The sequence below is a fragment of the Pongo pygmaeus genome, chromosome 21 (assembly GCF_028885625.2).
Source record: "Pongo pygmaeus isolate AG05252 chromosome 21, NHGRI_mPonPyg2-v2.0_pri, whole genome shotgun sequence".
Taxonomy (NCBI): Eukaryota; Metazoa; Chordata; class Mammalia; order Primates; family Hominidae; genus Pongo; species Pongo pygmaeus.
The window spans coordinates 54,391,798-54,414,764 of NC_072394.2; the positions used below are offsets into that span (position 1 = coordinate 54,391,798).

At 47.6% G+C, this 22,967-nt stretch overlaps 1 protein-coding gene across 5 annotated transcripts; it reads right to left on the bottom strand.

Annotated features, from left to right (window-relative positions):
- Positions 1–1,569: 1,569 nt before the first annotated feature.
- Positions 1,570–21,735, bottom strand: SALL4 (spalt like transcription factor 4). 5 transcript variants are annotated; one of them, XM_063658982.1, is made up of 5 exons: positions 20,710–20,724; positions 13,367–16,819; positions 9,271–11,601; positions 8,115–8,395; positions 1,571–3,933 (listed from the first exon to the last, which is right to left on the bottom strand). In XM_063658982.1, exons 3-5 carry the CDS (start codon positions 11,423–11,425, stop codon positions 3,514–3,516), a joined length of 2,856 nt encoding a protein of 951 aa, XP_063515052.1. In that variant the 5' UTR covers positions 11,426–11,601; positions 13,367–16,819; positions 20,710–20,724; the 3' UTR covers positions 1,571–3,513. The 5 variants fall into 5 exon arrangements, with proteins under 5 accessions (XP_054324204.1, XP_063515052.1, XP_054324203.1 ...); XM_054468229.2 differs by lacking the exons at positions 13,367–16,819; positions 20,710–20,724 and adding an exon at positions 21,497–21,715 and having other exon boundaries at positions 1,570–3,933; positions 10,582–11,601; XM_054468228.2 differs by lacking the exons at positions 13,367–16,819; positions 20,710–20,724 and adding an exon at positions 21,497–21,735.
- Positions 21,736–22,967: the final 1,232 nt, after the last annotated feature.

Consider the following 22,967-nt stretch of genomic DNA (forward strand, 5'->3'; position numbering starts at 1 on the left):
CCTCCACCTCCTGGGTTCAAGCATTTCTCCTGCCCCAGCCTCCCGAGTAGCTGGGATTATAGGCATGCACCTCCACGCCCAGCTACTTTTGTATTTTTAGTAGAGATGGGTTTTTCTCCATGATCATCAGGCTGGTCTCGAACTCCCGAACTCAGGTATCTGCCCCCGCTCAGCCTCCCAAAGTGTCAGGATTCCAGGTGTGAGCCACCATGCCCAGCTGCATTTTTATATTAGGAAGATGTCTTCTTGGGCCTGGTGCGGTGGCTTATGCCTGTAATCTCAGCACTTTGGGAGGCTGAGGTGGATGGATCATCTGAGGTTGGGAGTTCAAGACCATTCTGACCAATATGGTGAAACTTGGTCTCTACTAAAAATACAAAAATTAACTGGGTGTGGTGGTGTGTGCCTGTAATCCCAGCTACTCGGGAGGCTGAGGCAGGAGAATCACTTCAACACGGGAAGGCAGACGTTAAAAAGTTAAGTGGTACTTAAAAATTTTTTTTTTTTGAGACAGAGTCTCACTCTGTCGCCCAGGCTGCAGTGCAGTGGCATGAACTCGGTTCACCGCAATCTCCGCCTCCCAGGTTCAAGCGATTCTCCTGTCTCAGTCTCCTGAGTAGCTGAGATTACAGTCGCAATGCCGCCATGGCCAGTTATGGCCACACTATGCGGGCATAATCTACCTGCATAGGTACGATCACAATCTACCCTTTAGAACTGACTTCAAAGATTAAGGCCGAGAGGAATGGTGCACACATACACACACTACACACTGTGTTATGGAAAGCAGCACACACACACAAAGACAATGATAATCTTTTCCCCAGTGGCTCATGGCTGTAATCCCAGCACTCTGGGAGGCCAAGGCCAGTGGATCATTTGAGGCCAACCTGGGGAACATGATGAGACCATCTCTGCAAAACAGAGATTAGCTGAGAATGATGGTGTGTGCCTGCTACTCCACAGGCTGAGGTGGAAGGATCACTTGAGTCCAGGAGCTCACGGCCAGTCAGCTGTGATCATGCCACTACACTGCAGCCTGAGTGACAGGGACGTTTATGGGTAAACACCAGCAGTGTTTTCAATAGATGACTAGACATCATTGTTACGTAATTGCAGGTATTTTAAAAGGATTAGCTGGAATTGAGTTTTACCTTGGAAAGATGTCTGAAATATGTGAGAGGGGAGAAAAAAGGGGAGGGGAGAAATATGTGAGAGGGGAGTGTGGTGGCGCATGCCTATAATCCCAGCTAGTCAGGAGGCCGAGGCAGGAGAATTGCTTGAACCCGGGAGGCAAAGGTTATAGTGAGCCGAGATCATGCCATTGCACTCCAGCCTGGGAAACGAGGGAAACTGTCAAAAAAAAAAAAAAAAGTGAGGCAAGTATGGACATAACCAGGTGTGCATCTTTTTGACTCTAGGAACAAGAGTGTCACAAGGCAGCTGTAAGTGATTGTCAAGTAAAGATTCTCAGGTATAGAGCAGAAAGTACCAGAAAAACTTATATACACCTGGGTGAGAAAAAAAAACATTCAAAATTTATTTTCCAACAGACAGAGAGCATCAGCAGGTACAACTACAGGGGTTTCTCCGTAGATCATACATTCACAAGGCATTATTAGCTCAACAGTGAGAAAGCCACTGGTGTGTTTTCTGTAACAATATCCACTTCACAGTGTAAACAGGTACTATTATCATGTTCACTTACAATTCCAGAAGGAAAGGCACAACTTGGCAAAAAAAAAAAAAAAAAAAAAAAAGAGGGGGGCAGAATCCTAAAGTCAAAAGTCAGGTGCAACGATGAAGAGACAACACTTTGGCTAATCGTCTTGGATGCGTATTTCCGTCAGGACCTTCCACATAGAGGGGAAAGACTTTTCTCCTGGAAGTTAGAGTTTTTTTCTTTCTTTCTTGTTAAACCTTTCTTGTTAAACCAAGAGCAATGTTTCATTTGCTCAATATCACATTTACAAAGGAAACGACCAAAAAAAAGGCATCACAAAATCATCTTGAAGGTTCACCTCTTCCCACCAATACATCAACTCTTAGGTTTTAGACAGGGCCTGGGAATACTTCAGCGGTCTTAAAATAGGAAAATAAACACTATGGCTACAAAAAATAAAAAATAAATGAGGTAGATAAATTAAAGCTTTCACACCCAGGACGTGCCTGTTCTAACTTCGTAGCCTTCATGAAATATTCAGCAAGAAAACAAAACAAAACAAAAATCTTCATAATTACTTGGCATAAGTCGCACCAAGGAAATTCCACAAAAACAATCTGTATGTGAACCTGTGATGGGAAACACGCCCTTCCACGAGTTTCTTCTCGAGCACGAAAACCCAGTTCTTCAATAGAGTAGGCACTGGCAAATTAAGTCACCTGAGATTCCCCGCTCAGGTGCCCACCTCTTCTGGGGTTTGGGAAGAGGAAGGCATCCAAGAGGTGTGGGGAAAACATTGGCACTCTCGGGGCTCCAACTGAACTGTATTTAAATAAGCAGCAACACACACAATGACTCCCTAAGGACTTAAGAACTAACATAAGTCCATTTGAGGGCCTCCTACTTAAGGTTCTAAGGTTGAAGCAATTTTATAATTCTACAACCCTAGTTTCTTGTTGTTCCTTTTTTAAGTACATTCAAAAACAAACAATAAGATGGGGACAGGGTTGGGGCATATAAAACAGGTCCCTAAAGAGATGACAGACCTTGTCTTTTTACCCGTGTCCAGTTACCAGTAAGTATACAGTACCCCTCTCCCCTCAATGAGGCTGTGTAGTTGTCTTTTCCACTGTTGTTCAGTAAGTTCCAACGATTCTACCTTGAAATAGGTAACAGTCTTTGGAAAAAGTCATTCTAGGTTGTACAAAGGTTTTATGTATACGTCTGTTACAAGTAACAAAGCTACTTTGCAAGACCCGCTTCTTTCCAAAATTAGAAAAAAAAAAAAAAAAAAAAGTGCCAGGCGTGGTAGCTCACGCCTGTAATCCCAGCACTTTGGGAGGCCAAGGCGGGTGGATCACGAGGTCAGGAGTTCGAGACCAGCCTGACCAACATGGTGAAACCCCGTCTCTACTCAAAATACAAAATTAGCCGGGCATGGTGGCACCTGCCTGTAATCCCAGCTACTCTGGAGGCTAAGGCAGGAGAATCACTTGAACCCGGAAGGGGGAGGTTGCAGTGAGCCGAGATCATGCCACTGCACTCCAGCCTGGGTGATAGAGCAAGACTCCATCTCAAAAAAAAAAAAAAAAAAAAAAAAAAAAAAAAAAAAAGAATCTGTATTTGTTTTGGTATGAATTTTTTTTTTATTTTTTCAACTTTTTGCAAAGCAGCATAGCAACAATGTGATTGTAGGACTTGCCTGAGGTTGTGGTCACAACCATCGTAAACATCACTTGCATATCAGTAAGAAAAAGAAAACAGGAGGAGATGAGTTCTTACAAAACAAAGCAGATTCTAGAGATTTCACTGTGTCTGCATTGCTCCTTCCACGCAAGTTCTCCCTTAGCTTAGCTGACCGCGATCTTGTTTTCTTCCAGGAAGTGAGGAAACTGGTGTTTGGAAACGCCGTCAGTAGCACTTGGTTTTTCCACATCTGCACTGATACCCGACTGGGAGCCATCCATCTTGGAGACAGTGGCGTTATTCACAACGGAGGTGGCCCCCAAGGAAACCGGGAGGGTAGGAACCCCCCCACTCTGGATCACAGAGATCTCATTGGTCTTCACGGCCAGACCGCCATTGAGCATGCTGGTGTACTGGTTCCACACAACAGGGTCCACGTTTACCGAAGGGGCCAGGATTTCCTTGGGAAAGATTTCTGAGACTCTTTTTCCGTCCGTACCTAACAGAGCCATGGTGTTCTCGATGGCCAACTTCCTTCCACGGCGCGCTGAGTTATTGTTCGCCCCGTGTGTCATGTAGTGAACCTACGGGAACAGGACAGAAAGGTTTTTACCCAAATAGAGATTTGAAGCTCACTGGCAAGCCAAAAATCAATCTGCATATGGATTTCATTCTACCCGGTGTTTTAACATATAGATGATCCTTGACTTACAGTGGGGTTATGCCTGGATAAACTCATTGAAAGTAGAAAATATTCTTAGTCTAAAATGCATTTAATACACCTAACCAGCCAAACATCATAGCTCAGTTTAGCCTACCTCAAACACGCTCAGAACATTTGCATTAGCTTACAGTTAGGCAAAATCATCTAACGCAAAGCCTATTTTATTTTATACATGAGCATTGAAATAGCTCATGCAGGCCAGGCACAGTGGCTCATGCCTGTAATCCCAGCACTTTGGGAGGCCGAGGTGGGCAGATCACTTGAGGTCAGGAGTTCAAGGCCAGCCCGGCCAACATGGTGAAACCCTGTCTACTAAAAATACAAAAAGTAGCCAGGCATGGTGGCACATGCCTGTAATCCCAGCTGCTCGGAAGGCTGAGGCACAAGAATCGCTTGAACCTGGGAGGCGGAGGTTGCAGTGAGCCAAGATCGTGCCACTGCACTCTAGCCTGGATGACAAAGCAAGACTCCGTCTCAAAAAAAAAAAAAAAAAAAAAAAATTAGCTCACAGCTCATGTGATTGAATACTGTACTGAAAGTGAGAAACAGAATGGTTGTATGGGTACTCAAAGTCTGATCTCTACTGAATGCCGATCACTTTTGTATCATTGTAAATCAAACCATCTTAAGTCAGGGACTGTCTGCACTTTATATTTAGAAAATCAGATTTCTTATATCACCTAACCAACATTCCTCCCCAGAGCAACCAAGATGGGGCTTATAGTCTCCAACTGTCTCTGCTCCACCAATCATGGGTGTACCTATGTGAGAACCTACTATATGCTGGGCATTGATCCAAGTGCCGGGGTTAACATTTTTTTTTTTGAGTCTTTTTTTTTTTTTGAGACAGTCTCGCTCTGTCGCCCAGGCTGGAGTGCAGTGGCGCAATCTCGGCTTGCTGCAACCTCCGCCTCCCGGGTTCAAGGGATTCTCCTGCCTCAGCCTCCCAAATAGCTGGGACTACAGGCACGCACCACCATGCCCAGCTAATTTTTGTATTTTTAGTAGAGACGGGGTTTCACCATGTTGGCCAGGATGGTCTCGATCTCATGACCTCGTGATCTGCCTGCCTTGGCCTCCCAAAGTGCTGGAATTACAGGCGTGTGCCACCGCGTCCAACCTTTTTTTTTGAGTCTTAAACTGTTACCCACGCTACAGTGCAGTGGCACGGCTCACTGCAGCCTCAACCTCCAAGGCTCAAGCGACCCACCCACCTCAGCTTCCTGAGTACCTGAGACTACAGGTGCACACCACCATGCCCAGCTAATTGTTTTTTGTTGTTTTCTTTTTTGAGACGGAGTCTCGCTCTGTCGCCCAGACTGGAGTGCAGTGGAATGATCTTGGCTCAATGCAAGCACCACTTACTGGGTTCACGCCATTCTCCTGCCTCAGCCTCCCGAGTAGCTGGGACTACAGGTGCCCACCACCACGCCCGGCTAATTTTTTCTGTTTTGTTTTTAGTAGAGACGGAGTTTCACCGTGTTAGCCAGGATGGTTGCAACCTCCTGACCTTGTGAGCCGCCCGCCTCGGCCTCCCAAAGTGCTGGGATTACAGGCGTGAGCCACCGCACCTGGCGAGCTAATTTATTTTTATTTGTAGAGACTGGATCTCCTTATGTTGCTCAAGCTGGTCTCCAACTCCTGGCCTCAAGTGATCCTCCCACCTTGTCCTCCCAAAGTGCTGGGATTACAGACATGAGCCACTGCACCCAGCCTAGAGTTAACATTTTTAAAATGCACAAACCTATGCAGGTAATAAAACTGTAGAGTGCACAACATGCACACCCGAGTACAAGTAAAATGGGAAAATCTGAATGTTGATTGTAATGATGTCAATATCTTGATTATCCTACAATGTTGATACGACAGTTTTGCAAAGTGCTACCAATGGGGAAAACTGGGCAAAGCATGGATGTCTCTGTATTACTTTTCAAATGTCCAGTGAAAATCTGTACTTATTTAAGTAAAAATTTCAGTTAAAAACAATTTGTGGGCAGGGCACAGTGGCTCATGCCTGTAATCCCATTACTTTGGGAGGCCGAGGCGGGCAGATCACCTGAGGTCAGGAGTTTGAGACGAGCCTGGCCAACATGGTGAAACCCCATCTCTACTAAAAATACAAACATTAGCCAGGTATGGTGGCACGCACCTAAAGTCCCGGCTACTCAGGAGGCTGAGGCAGGAGAATCACTTGAACCCAGGAGGCGGAGGTTGCAGTGAGTCAAGATTGCGCCACTGCACTCCAGCCTGGGCAACAAGAGCAAAACTGTCTCAGAAACAAACAAACAAACAAAACAAAACAAAACAAAACAAATTTTGGGGCAGGACGCAGTGGCTCACACCTATAATCCAGGACTTTGGGAGGCCAGAGCAGGTGGATCACTTGAGGTCCGGAGTTCGAGATCAGCCTGGCCAACATCGTGAAACCCCGACTCTACTAAAAATATATAAAAATTAGCCGGGCATGATGGCGGGCGCCTGTAATTCCAGCCACTCGAGAGGCTGAAGCAGGAGAATTGCTTGAACCCGGGAGGCAGAGGTTGCAATGAGCCGAGATTACACTGTTGCACTCCAGCCTGAGTGACAGAGCAAAACGACCATTCCCTGATGCAGCTGACATCTAAATATAGAGAACATCAATGTCTCTAATAATTGCTACAGAGAAAAATGTATCTGGCTGTTAAAGCTACAGAAGGCCATGAGGGAAGAGGCTGCTATTTAATCTAAGGTGGTGGGCAAGGCTTCTGCTCAAGAAGGGACCTTACTAGCACCTGGCTGCTTTCTTTAATTATTTTTCCTGCCTGGCTTTCAAGTTTTGAAATCCTTTTCAGCTTCTTTTTTTTTATTTATATGAATTTAATTTTTGTAGAGATAGCATCTTGCTATGTTGCCCAGGCTGGTCTTCAGCTCCTGGGGTCAAGTGATCCTCCCACCACCACCTCCCAAAGTGCTGAGAGTACAGGCATGAGCCACTGCGTCTGGCCCTTTTCAGCTTCTTAAGAGTTTAAAACTTTTAAGAGAGAGGGTCTTACTCTCTTGCCCAGGCTGGAGTGTAGTGGTGTGATCACAGCTCACAGCAGCCTCGACCTCCCAGGTTCAAGTGATCCTCCCAGTTCAGCCTCCCAAGTAGCTGGGCCTACAGGCGCATGCCACCACGCCCATCTAATTTTTATTTTTATTTTGTAGTGACAGGGTCTCCTTATGTTACCCAGGCTGGTCTCAAACTCCTGGGCTCAAGCAATCCACCTGCCTTGGCCTCTCAAAGTGCTCAGATTATGGGTGTTGAGCCACTGCACCCAGGTAGTATTTCTAATTTTTAAAATTAAAATGTAAACATTTTAATTTTTTTTTAAGAGACAAGGTCTCACTCTGTTTTCTATGCTGGAGTGCAGTGGCATGATCACAGATCACTGCAGCCTTGATCTCTCAGGCTCAAGTTGTCCTCCCACTTCAGCCTCCCAATTAGCGGGGACCCAAGCATGCAACACCATGCCCAACTAAGAGTGTGTGTGTGTGTGCGTGCATGCGTGCGTGTGTGTGTAAAGACGTTGTCTCCCTATGTTGCCAGGCTGGTCTCAAACTCCTGGACTCAGCTGGGTGCAGTGGCTCATGCCTGTAATCCCAGCACTTTGGAAGGCCGAGGCGGGCAGATCACGAGATCAGGAGATCGAGACCATCCTGGCTAATGCGGTGAAACCCCATCTCTACTAAAAATACAAAAAAATTAGCCGGCCGTGGTGGCGGATGCCTGTAGTCCCAGCTACTTGGGAGGCTGAGGGAGGAGAATGGCATGAACCCGGGAGGAGGAGCTTGCAGTGAGCTTGAGCTTGAGATCGCGCCACTGCACTCCAGTCTGGGCGACAGAGTGAGACTCCATCTCAAAAAAAATAAATAAACAAACAAACTCCTGGACTCAAGCAGTCCTCCCACCGTGGCTTCCCAAAGGAGGAAGGGAAGGATGAAGAACTCATCACGGCTTGTGCCAATAAGAAGACACTCGGCGTCTAGCCCCCATCCTGCTGAAAGCCCACACAAACCCACCTTTAAGTTGCCTTTGGTGGTAAAAGCTCGCCCACAAATGTTGCACACAAAAGGCTTCTCTCCAGTGTGAGTCCGCTCGTGGATCTGAAGAGCGCTAGCAGACGAGAAGTTCTTCCCACACCGTGTGCAGCCATGTTGCTTGGCCTGTCGGCGTGGCTGGGCTGCTAACAAAGGGGTCATCCCTGGGGACAATGTTGAGGGTCCCACAAATGTGCCAGGAACTTCAACCTTGACATAGGTTGGCTGGGCTCGGATAAACGTGGAAGGGAGACTGCTCCGACCTAGTACACAGAGGGGAAAAAAGCCAGACCTTTATCATCCAACCTTCATCCTTTATCTTCAAAGCAAAAGAGATCTTTAAAGATAACTGCCTGCTAGCTTGAGTCTGGAGCTGGCTTTGTAAGTAATTAACACCTTCCTTTGAATTGTTTATCTGCACAAAGAATAAAGCTTCAAATGCTTGGGAAAAGGTATCACTTTGGGTTTTTTTTTTTTTAAGGCATGGGCAACATATAAACACATATGTAATTTAAGTTCAAATTTCTGCATAAGAAACTACCTTTAAAGCAAATGCCCAGACATCATCTTTCTTTGATTCTTTGATACAGCTTTTCCCTTATTTTACCATTAATGACATCAACAAACCTCTCAATAGATATGTGCATTTAAAATGGCTTCATCTTTCCCTGCTTCAAGAGTGGCTAATTTGTGAACATTACATCAGGCAGTGGGGCCTCAGAGTCAGGGAACCACGGCTTATTTCAGTGGTCAAAAAGCAGTGGCCACTTCCTCAAACATACTTTTAAGACACCCATATACAGAATCATAGTGTGGAGAAACAAAAAGAAAAAAACTATAACAAAATAGAATGACTACCCACCCCTATGTCCCAAGGGGCTCAAAGACAAAAATAAAAACCAACAAAAAAGGTATGCCGTCCATACCCATTTTGCATTAACCACCATAAATTAAAAGCATGTTCGTTACTAGGATAGAGGCAGTTATATTGCCCTCTACCCAGAAGTACAGAAAAGCTAATTGCCCTATAGAAGGGGCTGCTTCAAGTCATACTCTCCGTTTGTAAAGTTCAACCCAGGTTCCTTTTTGATGACCTTGAGCCCAAAATGGACATAAGTTAAATCCAAAGCTCTATCACCTTCCATCTCAGTGCGGCTGTTCTCGGAGCTCTCTGCTTTGCTCCCAGCATCGGGAGACTTTGACTTGATGCTTTCGGCTTGACTATTGGCCGGGGAGAGTGCCTGGAACGATGTGGTTTCCAGGATGTCTGGGCTTCGGCTCTGATACTCCTGGTCTCCCATCAGCGAGGATGAGTCGTTGGTCAAGCCGTCGCTCTCCACGGAACCATTTTCTCTGCTGCCCTGGCGCTGCAGGTTAAAAGGGGCAGGACCCACTTTCCCTGGGGCATCTAAGGAAGCCATCATGGCAAAACCTAGCGTGGGTGATGCCGAGTGGATGCTGGGCAGAGGCATGGGGACCTTGGAGGAGCTGCCGGGAGCCTCCTGGGAGCTGATTTCCTCTACATCGATGCTTTCGATGACATCATCGTGGCAGATAGTGCCGGTGCTGCCGTTCTCACCCACCGTCATCGGCTCAGAACCCGTCAAGTCACAGGGATTCTCTGGCAGGGGCGTGTTGGGAATCTGGCCGCCCATGTGCATCCGGATATGTTGCTGCAGCAGCACGGCATTGGTGAACTTCTTCTGGCAGATGGGACACGAATGCTGCGTCTTAATGGACGTGTTGGTTCGGTGAACCCCGAGGTGTGTCTTCAGGTTACCTTTGGTAGAAAAGGCTCGGCCACAGATCTTACACTGGAACGGTCTCTCCCCAGTGTGGGTGCGATAATGCATCTTGAGGGAGCTCTGGCAGCTTAAGACTCGGTGGCAAATGAGACATTCGTTGGGATCAGTGGTGGCCTTGTCAATGTTCTCCACCAGCTGCTGCAATTTCAGGGTCTCTGACCCTGGCTCGGGGGTCCCACTCCCTTGGAAGCCACCAGCCCTTGGGGAATTATGGTTTGGTCCCACCCCAGGGAGTGTGGGTCCACCCTCACTTTCTGGAGAAGGCCCAGGCTGCAGGTCACCGGGCAAGGGGCCACCCGTGAGGTCCTTGGGATTAGTCCCCGAAGAGAGATTCTGAGGTAGCCCTACAGAGGTGGTTACAAGGACAGGTTTGCTGTCTAAAGAAAGACTCGGTTCATCTATGGGGTCAGGTACAGAGAGTGCATAGGGGATGCCATTGCCGGCCGCCACTTTGTCCTGGAACTCGGCAAACAGCTGGGGGTTTGCCTTCACCTGGGGATGTCGGTGAAAGTGCACCTTGAGGTTGCCCTTGGTGGTGAAGCGATGACCACAGACAGAGCACACGAAGGGTCTCTCTCCAGTGTGGGAACGGAGGTGGATCTGCAAGGAGCTATCAGTCCCAAAAACCTTGCTACAGTACTTACACTTGTGCTTGTAGAGGACCGCCTCGTCTTTGGGTTTGACATCCACCGCGGAGATGTTCGGTGGCTTCCCCTTCCCTTTCTTGGAGGTGTCTAGCGCCACAGTGGAGAAAGGGCTCTGGAAGAGCACCGAGCCCGGGGCCTGAGGAAGCAAAGCGCTCGGGAGGCGGGACATGACGTTCGGGAGCACCCGGGTCCCATCCGGCTTCAGAGCGAAGGGCGCCAGCCCTGGGGACAGGGAGCTGGTGGCAGAAGGGATGTTGGTGTGAGGTAGCTTGGCTTGTTTCAAGGCATCCAGAGACAGACCTTGGCTTCCAGCTTTCTGGCTGAGCAAAGCCACAGCTGCAGAAACCTGCTGAGACATGTGGCTGCCCAAGGTCTTCAGAGTGTCGGCCCCTGCCCCGCTTGAGTGGAGAGCGTGGGAGGCCCACATGTTCACCTGGATGCGGATCTGCTCGGTGAGCTGGATCTGCTGTAGCTGCTGCTGCTGCAGACACAAGATCTGCTCGAGGACCCACGGGATGCTGTTGGCGCCAGGCACGGGGGCAGGGAATGCATCCGCGCTCCGCTGATTCACCGCCACTTTGGTGCCCCGTAGTGCCTGCAAGGTCACGTTAGTGTTGGCCACTTTGCCTTTGGCTAAATAGCTTATGTCCTGGGGGGTGGATGGCAGGGCTGTCTCTGTCTTTAGGTACACCACAGACTCCGCACCCGGCTTCTCCTTCATGTCCTCTGAGCTGCCGCCATTCTCCCTGTGACCGTCCTTACTGCTGGGACTGGCGGGCTGGTGGCTCAGTACAGCTCCGGAGAAGTCTTCTGAAGGCACCGGTCCCTCGCTGTCATTCATGATGAGGACAGGTGGATTTTTAGTGCAATTTTTCTTATGTTCCAGGAACTCAGAGATGCTGAAGAACTCTGCACAGCATTTCTCACAGATGTGCGTTTCCTCCCGACGAAGCCGCTTTACTATGGCTTCATCCTCACTCGCCACCTCGTCATTCCCTGGGTGACTCACTGGAGCACCTGTAACAAGACAGAAAAAGCTAAGGACTCTGCCCAAGTAAAAGATGTGGGGGGAGCCGGGCACTGTGGCTCACGTCTATAATCCCAGCACTTTGGGAGGCTGAGGAGGGCAGATCACCTGAGGTTGGGAATTCGAGACCAGTCTGGCCAACATGGTGAGACCCTGTCTCTATTAAAAACACAAAAATTAGCTGGGCATGGTGGTGGGCTCCTGTAGTCCCAGCTACTCGGGAAGCTGAGGCTCAAGAATTGCTTGAACCCAGCAGGCAGAGGTTGCAGTGAGCCAAGATCCCGACATTGCACTCCAGCCTGGGCGACAGAGCGAGACTCCATCTCAAAAAAAAAAAAAAGGCTGATCCCTGAATTTCTTCTGTAACTGGGGCTTATTTACTTTAGGGTTAGTGCCAGCCTACACATTGCAACTCCGAACTTGGAACTGTGTTTTAGCCAGATGCTGGGGTCCTTCACAAAGATGCCTGGAAGTCTCTCGAAGCTACTTCATTGTTCTCACCTCCCCGCTGTCCTCTCAGGTATACCCCATCATCAAGATATCAATGGAGCTTGGGGCCACAGGACAAAGACAGGCATATCTCAGACCCAGCAGCTAAGCCAATGAATCTAAACCACACAAGACATTCACACAAGCATACAATGATCTAGGTTTTTTTGTTTTTTCAGAAATGTTCACAGCAGCAAAGAAGTAAATTTTGGCCCACCCACCCACAGTGTAAGAAGTATGCAGAATTTCTGTATGCCATAGAAATTAAGTGAAAGAAATGGGTTGCTCAACAATATGTACAACATGACCATTTTGCTTAAAACAAAACCTGTGTTTGAAATGTACAAATGTGGCGGGGTGCAGTGGCTCGCACCAGTCATCCCAGCACTTTGAGGCCACTTTTGAGAGGCTGGGAGTTCGAAACCAGCAACACAGTGAGACCCCGTCTCTACAAAAAAATAAGAAGATAAAAATAGCTGAGCATGGCGGCGTCCATGTATATAGTTAAAACAACTCAGGAGGCTGAGGCAGGAGAATTGCTTGAGCCTGGGAAGTCAAGCCACTCCAGCCTGGGTGACAGAGTGAGACCCTGTCTGGAAAAAAAAAGTACAAATGCACAAGGAAAAGGCCAGGAAGGGCTGGAGTGCAGTGGCCCAATCTTGGCTTACTGTAACCTCCGCCTCCTGGATTCAAGCTATTCTCATGCCTCAGTCTCCTGAGTAGCCGGCTAATTTTTGTATTTTTAGTAGAGATGGGGTTTCACCATGTTGGCCAGGCTGGTCTCGAACTCCTGGGTACAAGTGATCCGACTGCCTCAGCCTCCCAAAGTGCTGGGATTACAGGCATGAGCCACCGTGCCCGGCCAAAGCCACGGACTTTTGACAGCACAGTCCACCAACGGGTTTCCAGGAGGGGCTGATCTTGAAGCATGGCCTTAACAAACTGATTTAATCTTTACTTATTTCAGACTGGGTCACAATATGAAGTCTTGCAAGGTATGTGTAGGCTGGGGGTGGGTCAGGGGAAGAGACAACAGCCATGGGCAGGTCTGGCTTGCCAGAGTTAAGAAAGCTAGCCAGGGCCAACCTAGGCTTGCCTATCAATACGCACCCCCTAAGAATGCCTACTGAGCACGCGTAATCGCAAGATGACAACCTCGTGATTAGATGATTAGGTAGATGCCTGGATTTACTGATTCAACCAGGACTGCTGAGAACAATGCCTTACAATAAAACAACGTAATGCCTCTCATTCCACAATACTTACCTCCTACTGTGTGCAAAGCAGGGGTTGGGGACCCAATGGTGAAAAGATGAGCCCCATTATCTTCCTATAATTCAGATTTTGTACCCACAGATGCCCATACTGTAATCATTCAATCCTATTAAATATCAGCTCCATTTAAAGATGAGAAAAAGGCTGGGCGTGGTGGCTCACACCTGTGATCCCAGCACTTTGGGAGGCCGAGAGTTCGAAACCAGGCTGACCAACATGGTGAAACTCCATCTCTACTAAAAATACAAACTTAGCCCAGCATGGTGGCGCATGCCTAATCCCAGCTACTCAGGAGGCTGAGGCAGGAGAATCGCTTGAACCCAGGAGGCGGAGGTTGCAGTAAGCTGAGATTGCGCCATTGTACTCCAGCCTGGGCAACAAAAGCGAAACTCCATCTCAAAAAATAAATAAATAAATAATGAAAAAATAAAGATGTGAAAAACAGAGACTCTGAGAAATAATGTCACTCGTGCAACATAACAAAAGTTATTGACAGATAACTTTTGAGCACTTACTTTGTATGTGCCAGGTATGATTCTAAGCAATTTGTTATATTAACAACGCTGAAATAGAAACTATTACCCTATTTGACAGAAGGGGAAACTGAGGCACAGAGGACATGAACTTGCCCAAGGTAACATGTTAAGTAAACTGCAGAGCCAGTATTAAACTCCAGACATGCAGTTAGTTCCCACACCCTCTATTGGAACCCTTCGTTTGTACCCTTCTGATCATGTTTCTTCTGTTAAGATTGCAACTCTCTTTCCTCTCAGAGACGTTAAGATGGGACAGGAAAGCCTGGGAGGTTGCCTTGGTTAGGAAGGGGTGGGAGTCGACCACCCATTCCTGTCTTATTTCTAGAACTTCCAGAAGTTGCTCTGAAAGTGTTAAGATGCAGTGCGATGCTGCTACTTCCAGGTAGAGTTCCAGTAGCAGGTACCAGCACAAACTCTCCTTTCTTAAGGCCCCAATACTGCTGCGAATCTGCCTCATTTCAGCGATCCAGATAAAAATGTTCGGCCGGGCGCGGTGGCTCACGCCTGTAATCCCAGCACTTTGGGAGGCCGAGGCGGGTGGATCACAAGGTCAGGAGATCGAGACCATCCTGGCTAACATGGTGAAACCCTGTCTCTACTAAAAATACAAAAAATTAGCCGGGCGTGGTGGCGGGGCGCCTGTAGTCCCAGCTACTCAGGAGGCTGAGGCAGGAGAATGGCGTGAACCCGGAAGGCGGAGGTTGCAGTGAGCCGAGATGGCGCCACTGCACTCCAGCCTGGGCGACAGAGCGAGACTCCGTGTCAAAAAAACAAAAACAAAAACAGATAAAAATGTTCGTCAATTCCCAGAACCCTGGCAACTATTTATCTGGGAACCACCAACTCTCAGATAAATAGTATCTATCTGTATGATTTTCCAAGACTGGAAACCAGCACTAGTGGGAGTGCTAGGTGGCACAATCTTTCTAGAAAAGCAATTTTGACAATTATGTGTCAAGAATGTTAAGAAGTGAAACTTTTTAAACAGTTTCTCTTGTTAGGGAAGGAAATACACACTGCTGGTACGAGTGTATAGGCGGATACAGCTCTTTCGGTGAGTCATCTGGCAACATCTTCATTTTAGTACAATTTTCCTTTGACCCAACAATTCCTGCTTTTGGAATTTCCTCAATGTACTTGCAGCATTTCTCACGTTAACGAACAGCAACAAAATGGATGCACCTTGGTCCATCAGTAAGATTTTGGTTAAATAAATTAGGGTGCAGAAAAGGCGAATGCTTTATAGCCTCCAGAAATAAAGGAGACCAAGGCTGGGCACAGTGGCTCACACCTGTAATCCCAGCACTTTGGGAGGCCGAGGTGGGTGGATCACCTGAGTTCAGGAGTTTGAGACCAGCTTGGCCAAAATGGTGAAACTCTGTCTCTACTAAAAATAGAAAAATTAGCCAGGCGTGATGGTGTGCGCATCGCTGTAATCCTAGCTACTCGGGAGGCTGAGATGGGAGAATTGCTTGAACCCGGGAGGTGGAGGTTGCAGTGAGCCGAGATTGCGCCACTGCACTCCAGCCTGGGCAACAGAACAAGCCTGTCTCAAAAAAGAAAAAAAAAAAAAAAAGAAAAGAAAAGAAAAAAAAACAAAACTTCCATAAAGCCCATGCAAAAACATTAACCACTCCATACTACTTTTTAGAGGCCAAAGCTAACCATCACCAACCTCTCCAAGCAAGAACAAAAACATACTTCATACTCTTACACCTTAAGGCAAGCTTGTCCAACCCAGGCCCAGGCCAACACAAATCCATAAACTTTCTTAAAACGTGAGATAGTTTTACAATTTGTTTTAAGCTCATCAGCTATCATTAGTGTCCGTGTCTTTTATGTGTGGCCCAAGATAATTCTTCTTCCAATGTGGGCCAGGGAAGCCAAAAGATTAGACACCCTTGCCTTAAGATCATGTCCTTGCCGTAAGTCACTTATCTTCATAGCCACATAATCAAACAAGCTCCTTTGTTTCCATTTTGCAGATGTGGAAAACAGGCTCAGAACTAAGGGGCTCAAGATGACATACTGCTTGCTACTCAGAATATAGAGGTGACTTAAATACTATTTAACAGCACTAAAATTAGTGGCCCAATTCATAATGGTTTCTTCTAGAGCAGAGTTTCTCCCCTCTATGGGAGAAACTTTTTCATTTTGCCCCTCTATGGAGGCTTTTATTTTTCCCTAATAGCTCCCCCCTTATAAAGTTCTAATACCACAAACATATTATATACATTTATCTCCTTTGGAAGGCCACAAACCACTGTAATATCAATAAAATGTTTTCATCTCATTAGTGAAAATATCGCTTGATTGAAAATGCATGTTCTATTTAACACATGCATTTTTAAACAGGGGGTCTATGAAATTAGATAAGAAAAAAATACTAATTTTCACTAAGCTGAACTAAAATTCAACATTTCGTTCAATGATGAATATAAGGAACATACCACAGTGGTACTAATAGAACTTGTGACTTTGTCATCAGTGGAGACCACAGATATTTTCATGTAGTGTTACAAGTTGTTATGACTTGGAAATTCTTGTTATCTGACGGGCTACTAGATCTTGTTATTTATTGTATTAATAAAGTTAAAAATGTTTTCATTTTTTATGACTGTATTTCAATGCAATTTATTTCCTTGGTCGTCTATGTATTTTATACAGTATGTTGAGCAGGGATTTATGGCACAAAAAAGGTTAAGCTCCCTCCCCTAGAAGGATCCAGCAGTTCCCAAGAGTGATTTACAGCCTGAATACCAGCTTGCCTTTGCTGTATACACAAGCTTGCCTCTTCTGTAGCCTCCACCAGCAACATCCCACTTGAGTCTTAAAACAGCAGCAGCTCTGTTTGCTTGTGCAGTAAAAAGTGCTTCTACATCCAGGCCGCCACTGGTAAATACCGAAACTGTATTTGCCAAGGAGTAAGAAGATTCTGTTATGAACAATTGCTGGGCATGCTTAAGTTAACCGAAAAGGAAAAAAAAGCAAAGTTCAGAGGGATTACACAGCAACTAGTTCTTCCATTTCTCCACCCCGCCCCCACCCCGAATTTTAGGAATGTTATCTTGCAGCATCTAGTTATCCAATAAGTTGGAAGAATGCAGTAAACCCAGCAGGGGTCTTAGATTCAATCACTGCCAAATGGATAGAAAATACTCTTTCTATTGTATAGGAAGAAAGTTCATCTACTAGTGGCCAATCAAATTCTGGAGACACTGAAATGCTTAAAAAGTAAAACCTGTATATCTTGATAAAAGCATTATGACTCAAGCTTATCTTTTTTTCATTCCTACATTTACAGAACGACAATGAGTAGATTATCTAAAGCACACAACATCTTCTACCCTCCCCCACCCCCAGGATAATTGCTTACCAAAAAACAAAAGGAAATTATGTGCCTTCTTACGTATTTAACCAGTTGAAAGAAAACTGCCTCTTTAGCAGCTTAATTTTAGCAGTCAAAAAGCCTTCAACTCAATTCATAGAAGGCAAATAAGACTTTAAGTTTCCACCTAATTAAGATCTAAAAAAGGCAAAGTTTCAAACAGCCTTGAACCAAAATTCAGGGATGCTGCTGGAGAGGAAAAAGAGTAAATGGCTCAAAGAAAGTTTCATAGGCACTAAGGCATGTGACCTCTCTTTGCTTCCAAGGTTAGGGAAGTGTCCCACTCGTCCCCAACTAGAGATCAGGCAAGTTTGCAAACTCCATGAAGGCAGGGGTTTTTGTCGCCTGTCTCCAGAGCCCCCATGAACGAAACCTGACACAGACATACAATTTCTTGGGGTGGGGGTCGGGGGGGATTGTGGTGACTGGTGATGCAGTTCTTATCTGGATTTAGTGGCTTTTAAAAATGTTTAGACATTTTAAAAAATAGTCAAAAGTACTGAAGGCTAAAGGTGACGAGGCAGAGAGAACTTCTGGAACTCTTCGCCATCAATTTTTCCAGGGTAGTACAACACAGAGAAGCCGACCGAACTCCAACATTGTTTTATTTCTGGGACCTCTTCATCTAAACCGTGTGAAGGCACATCCCAACATTTAAGATGGCAGAGGAGAGGCCCCCAAACCCAACCAGCCAAGCACCAATCATGGCTCCCTTGTCGAAGATGCCAAAAAGAACATCTCATCACATCACCAACTGACCTAAGGCTGTTTTTAAAAAAACAACAAAAACAAAACAAAACAAAACAAAAAAAACAGTTCCTTGGGCTCTGGGGCGAGGCAGGAAAAGACACCATGGGCCATCAACCAGGACAAGACACCACGGGCAAAGCCATTTCAAACAGGTGCTGCAATTTGAGTAAAAATATGACTATCAATTTTGGTCTTTAATATCTTGAATTAAAGATAGCGCACTCGAGTCCCCAGCCTGGTGTCTGGCAGGCAGCACAATGCCATTTCTGCTAGATCGTCCCAACTGGCAGCTCAACACCATCTTGACACAATAAACACGAATAAAAACATTTTGGTATTTTGAACAAAATTAAGACTGATCACATTCCCAATTCATAGTAGCCCTTCTATAGTTGAAATTATCTAAACAGGGCATTTTATCACCGCTATATAGAGGAGGAACCCAAAAACTCAGGAAAAAAAAAAAAAAAAAACCCACCAAGCTGGCTTCAAGGTTACACAGCTGAAAGTCACACAGCCACACTGGAACGCGGATCCCATTCTAAAACCTGACTTCCCAGCCATCAACCTAACACTTCACATTTTAAAAAAGGAAATGCTAACTGCCTTCTGCCTCCCAAGATGGTTCCCCAACCCACAAGCCCAGGAGGAAGCTCACTAACAGCAGCACGAATGACAAAGTATCATTTGCTTCTGCACTGCACATTTTTATTCAACAAAAGGAGCTGTTTAGCAAATTGTAGCTTCTCTCCCTGTGGGAAACCCAGATGAAGTCTAACGTAGAAAGTTGACCTGAAACTTTAACGTCAAAATCCTTCTAAGCCAGTGTAGGTCGTTTTGGTGAGTAATTGGAAATAGGAAATTATTCGAAACTTGGGAATCCTAATCGTTGATGTTTGTAATCCAGTTTAGCACAAAGGGCATTTGAAACTCTTTTGAGAAAATGCTAATTTTTCCTGTATGTAGTGTTAGCCTTGCGACCACCTGCAGACTTTTTGATCTGCTAATTGATCGCCAGACGTCATTTTCCTCCCTCAAAAACTGCATTCTCGAATGGCTTTGCAAAGTAAGACCAGCTCAATCTGCATTCTAAAAAATCTTGTGAGACATATACATATATCTAAGTTAGATATATATGTCTAAATTATATACCTAACACATATAATTTTAGGCAGCTCAAATGCAAACAACCCAAACGCAGCCACTAAAACCGCACTGCTTGGGAAAACAACCTTCTGTCCCAAGGAGGCAACTGGAGGCTCTGCAAACACATTCTAGCCGCCAGGAGTTATTACCAAGAATTCCAGACTTGGCAAAGAACAGCGGGCACAGACGGCGATCAAGCAGGCGACCGGCACGAATCCCCTGGGGTACCCATCCTTGGCCTAGCCCAGCACTCTCCATTCACCCCCACAACCCGTCCCACCCACCAGGTGTGAGCCAGTACCTGCGAAGGGACCCCGCCTCCCAGCAAAGGGCTAGGCTTCAAGCTGGGCCTCCAGGGGGCGCCCGCGCGCAAGTCGGGTGGGCTGTCCGCGACAACCCTGGTGATCAATAGCCAACTCCCCTCCCTCCCAAATCGCAGTGGCAGCGCACGGCCAGGCCTGAGGTTTTAGCTCAGCTCAGGTTGACTCTGATTCCAAACTCCAACCATCGTTAATTTCAGAAGCCCTCTCGTAACAAGCTTCCCTCCCGAAAGGTGCCAACCACCACCAAAAGCCCCACGTGTATGCGCCCACCCAAAATGAAGGGGGAAGGGGAGGTCAGCGTAGGACCAGGGGAGGGGTCAGAGCCAGGAGCTCGCCCCTCCTCTCCGGAGGAAGCAGGCGGGCTGAGGGTTAACCCTTTTGTTCCAGGTGGGCCAGGCCACGAAGCCTTCACGCTCCCCTCAACCCCCACCCCACCCCGCCCCCAACCAAGGCACAAAGAGAGTCCCTCCAGGCGCCTGGGACCTCGGGTGCGCGCTGCGCTGACCACTGGGCGCCCCGAAAACGCCCAGCCATCCCCTCCGTCAAGCCGATCCTTTTAATTTGCCCTGGAAAAATATTAAACGGGGAATTCTATTGACGTATTATAAACTTGGGAAATGTATTACATTCAGTCTCCGACAAAAAGCGGGGGGGATACGGAAGCCAAAAAGTGGCGACCGTCTTCTCGGGAAACCCCGGTATCAGAGACGGGCTCTGAGAGTCCTCCGGGGTTGCCGCGCACACCCGTCTGCTGCAGGGAAATTAGAAAGCAGGCGGGGAGCGGAGCGACGAACAAGGCCGGAGAGGAGGCTACAAATCCCCCCTCCCCCCACGCGCACGCTAAAAACTTATCAGGCGACAATTTGGCGGGCCGGGATGGAGACGAGATAGTGGAAAACCGCCTCGCTCCTAAAACCTCCGCGGTGAAGTGATGAAGTGGGAACAGAGTTGGCCCCGCCGTTCCCGGCGCGGCTGGGGTCCCGAACTCCCCTCGATCCGGGAAACGCCGGCCGCGGAAGCGTGGGCCAGGTCAGCCGCGGGAGTTCGCTCTGGCCCCCCACCTCTCCCCTTTCACACCCGAGCGCAAATGTGGAAAGCCGAACGCTCCAGAAAAGCCACGCAAAACGGGAGGCCGGTGCACCCCAGCGGGGCTGCCGCGCGCCCGCCACCCCGACCACTGGGGGCTCGCACCCTCGGGCTTGCCGCGGTTATTTTTAGGAAGTCGGAAATCAAAGATGGCTGGAGGTCAGGCCCCGAAAGGTTAGGGCGAAGATCGGCAGGCGGCGCAGCCCGGGCAGAAAAGGCGAAAACCAGAAAAGAAAAAAATTTTAAAGGGAAACATTGAGCCCTCCTCCCCCACCTCTCTGGGCCCTCCAATCCCCTGCGCAGCGCGGGTGGCCCGCACCCCAGCTCCTGAGGGTGGGGAGAGGTCGCGCCCCCTCCCCCCACTTGGCCCGGGAGGGGCGCGTGCAACAGATCGTCCTCCTCCGGGGGGTCTTCCAGGGGTGCGCCCCTCCTCCAGCCTCCAAGTAAAGCCCCCAGGGGCTGGTGGAGAGGGTGGGGATCCCCCGGGGTTCTTTCTTTTGAGAGCGACGCGAGGGAGGGGGACCTAAATTACAAGGGGGGGGGGGTAACACCAGTGAGGGGAGTGGAACCAATTAAGTGAGGGGCAGAGGACAAGGAGAAGGGAACCTTTCGGGAGCGAGAACAGAGGAGCGAGTGGGGGTCAATTTTACAATTGCGGAGAAAGCTGGGGGTGAAACTTACACAAGAGGGGAGAAGAGGAAAAAAGTGTGAAATGTGCAAAAGGCGGGGTGGTGGGGAGAGAGGAGACCTCTCCTCCCGGGCACTGAGCCCCCAAATCTCGGCTCCTGAATTTACGCTGGACGCCGCCCGCTCCCCGAAGCCCGCGCCCTCGAGGATCCCGCGTACGTCCGGGAAGCTCCCCTCCCCGGGCGGGCGCCCCAGCCCGACTCACCCAGCTCCCCCGCCGCGGGCGCCGCTGGGGCCGCATCTGCAAACTCCGGGGTCTGCTGCTGCGGCTGCTGCTCGCCCTGGTCCTCCTCCGAGTTGATGTGCTGGGGTTTCGCCTGCTTGCGCCTCGACATGGTGCGAGCATCGGGGCGCCGGGAGAGCCGCAGTTATTTGCCCTCTCCGCCACAAATTCCTGGAGTTGGGAAATTTACCCCCCTTCGGCCGGAACGCGCATGTCCCAGTAATTATTATTATCAATAATGCATTGCGATTTATCATGAGCCCTGACAGCTGATTGGCCTGGGTCCAAGACCTCAGAGATCATTTAAATAAGCCCTCATTGATCAGGGAGGGGCGAGGCATTCTGGGCTTTGTAGTCCGGGCCTACTTGTGACAAAGGCGTGTTCATCAGGGGAGCGCAGCTAATTAGCATCCGGGCTCAGATTGGCTGGGGCGGGGACGAAATCAGAGGGGGACCCATCCTTGCTCCAACTATCTCAGTCCTTGGAGAGGAAAAGAAAATGGGAAGAAATGCGTACTTATTAAAAAGTAGGAGCTTACGTAAAAGTTTTGGAACGCCTGTATTTGGTAGTAACTTGCTCCAAAGATTACTTTGTAAGGTTGATGTCCACCAGCCGAGAAGGGAGATCTCTTCACAGTGGAATATTTTGGCTCAGTTTTCACATCTACACACACACACATTCCCCCAAACCTGAGATATGACCCGTGTCCCCTCCCATCTTTTTGATTAAAAATGTTTAAGTTGAGTCTCGAGGTAACTGAAGAATGATGAATGGTGGTGTTTTCAGCCCTCCCACCCATCTCAACTCTTAAAAGTGAGCTCGGAACTTCCAAAATTTCAGATTACCCCACCACCACCGTGACTTACCTCCTTTAAAAGCTGATTAATAGCCTCTAGGATTCCTGTTCACAAAGACTGGTTTGTGGTTGCAATGCAAACCTTGATTATTTTTTTTAACTTCAAAATGACCAGCTACTAAATATAGAAATGGCAAATTATAAGCAAGCATAGTCAGAGATAATATCAAAACAACAAGCAATTGCATTTTTTTCCCCAGGAGCCATAAATGCCTGATAACATCATATTTTATTACTGAGACAATGCTCTTGCATCTCCCATGGAATGGCAGTGGGGCACTGTCACAGTATCTGGTTGTTACTAATCACTATTGGAATTTTTTTGTGCAATACACACATTATTACAGAAAAGGTGTATCGTTCAAAGTGATTGTACCATTCTGACACAAGATGCCTGGAATTTTTTAAAGTTGGGCTTGTGTGTGTGTATATGATATATTACATGTATACACATTTATACCATAAATCCATGTATACTTAATTTGGCTAACTGCTTTACATAATGTACATGCTCAATAAATGTTAAATGAATGATGAAATCATCAACCTGCTAAATCTTTGATTGGTCTTTCCATAACTGCTCTGGGCATGCGTCT

Coding starts and splice junctions, on each gene's coding strand:
- SALL4 (XM_054468228.2), bottom strand. CDS start 21,626: ATGTCGAGGCGCAAGCAGGCGAAACCCCAGCACATCAACTCGGAGGAG. Junction 11,602..21,496: donor GCCCGCGGCGGGGGAGCTGG/GTGAGTCGGGCT, acceptor GTCTTGTTACAG/GTGCTCCAGTGAGTCACCCA. Junction 8,396..9,270: donor CAGCCGCACTGAGATGGAAG/GTGATAGAGCTT, acceptor TCTGTGTACTAG/GTCGGAGCAGTCTCCCTTCC.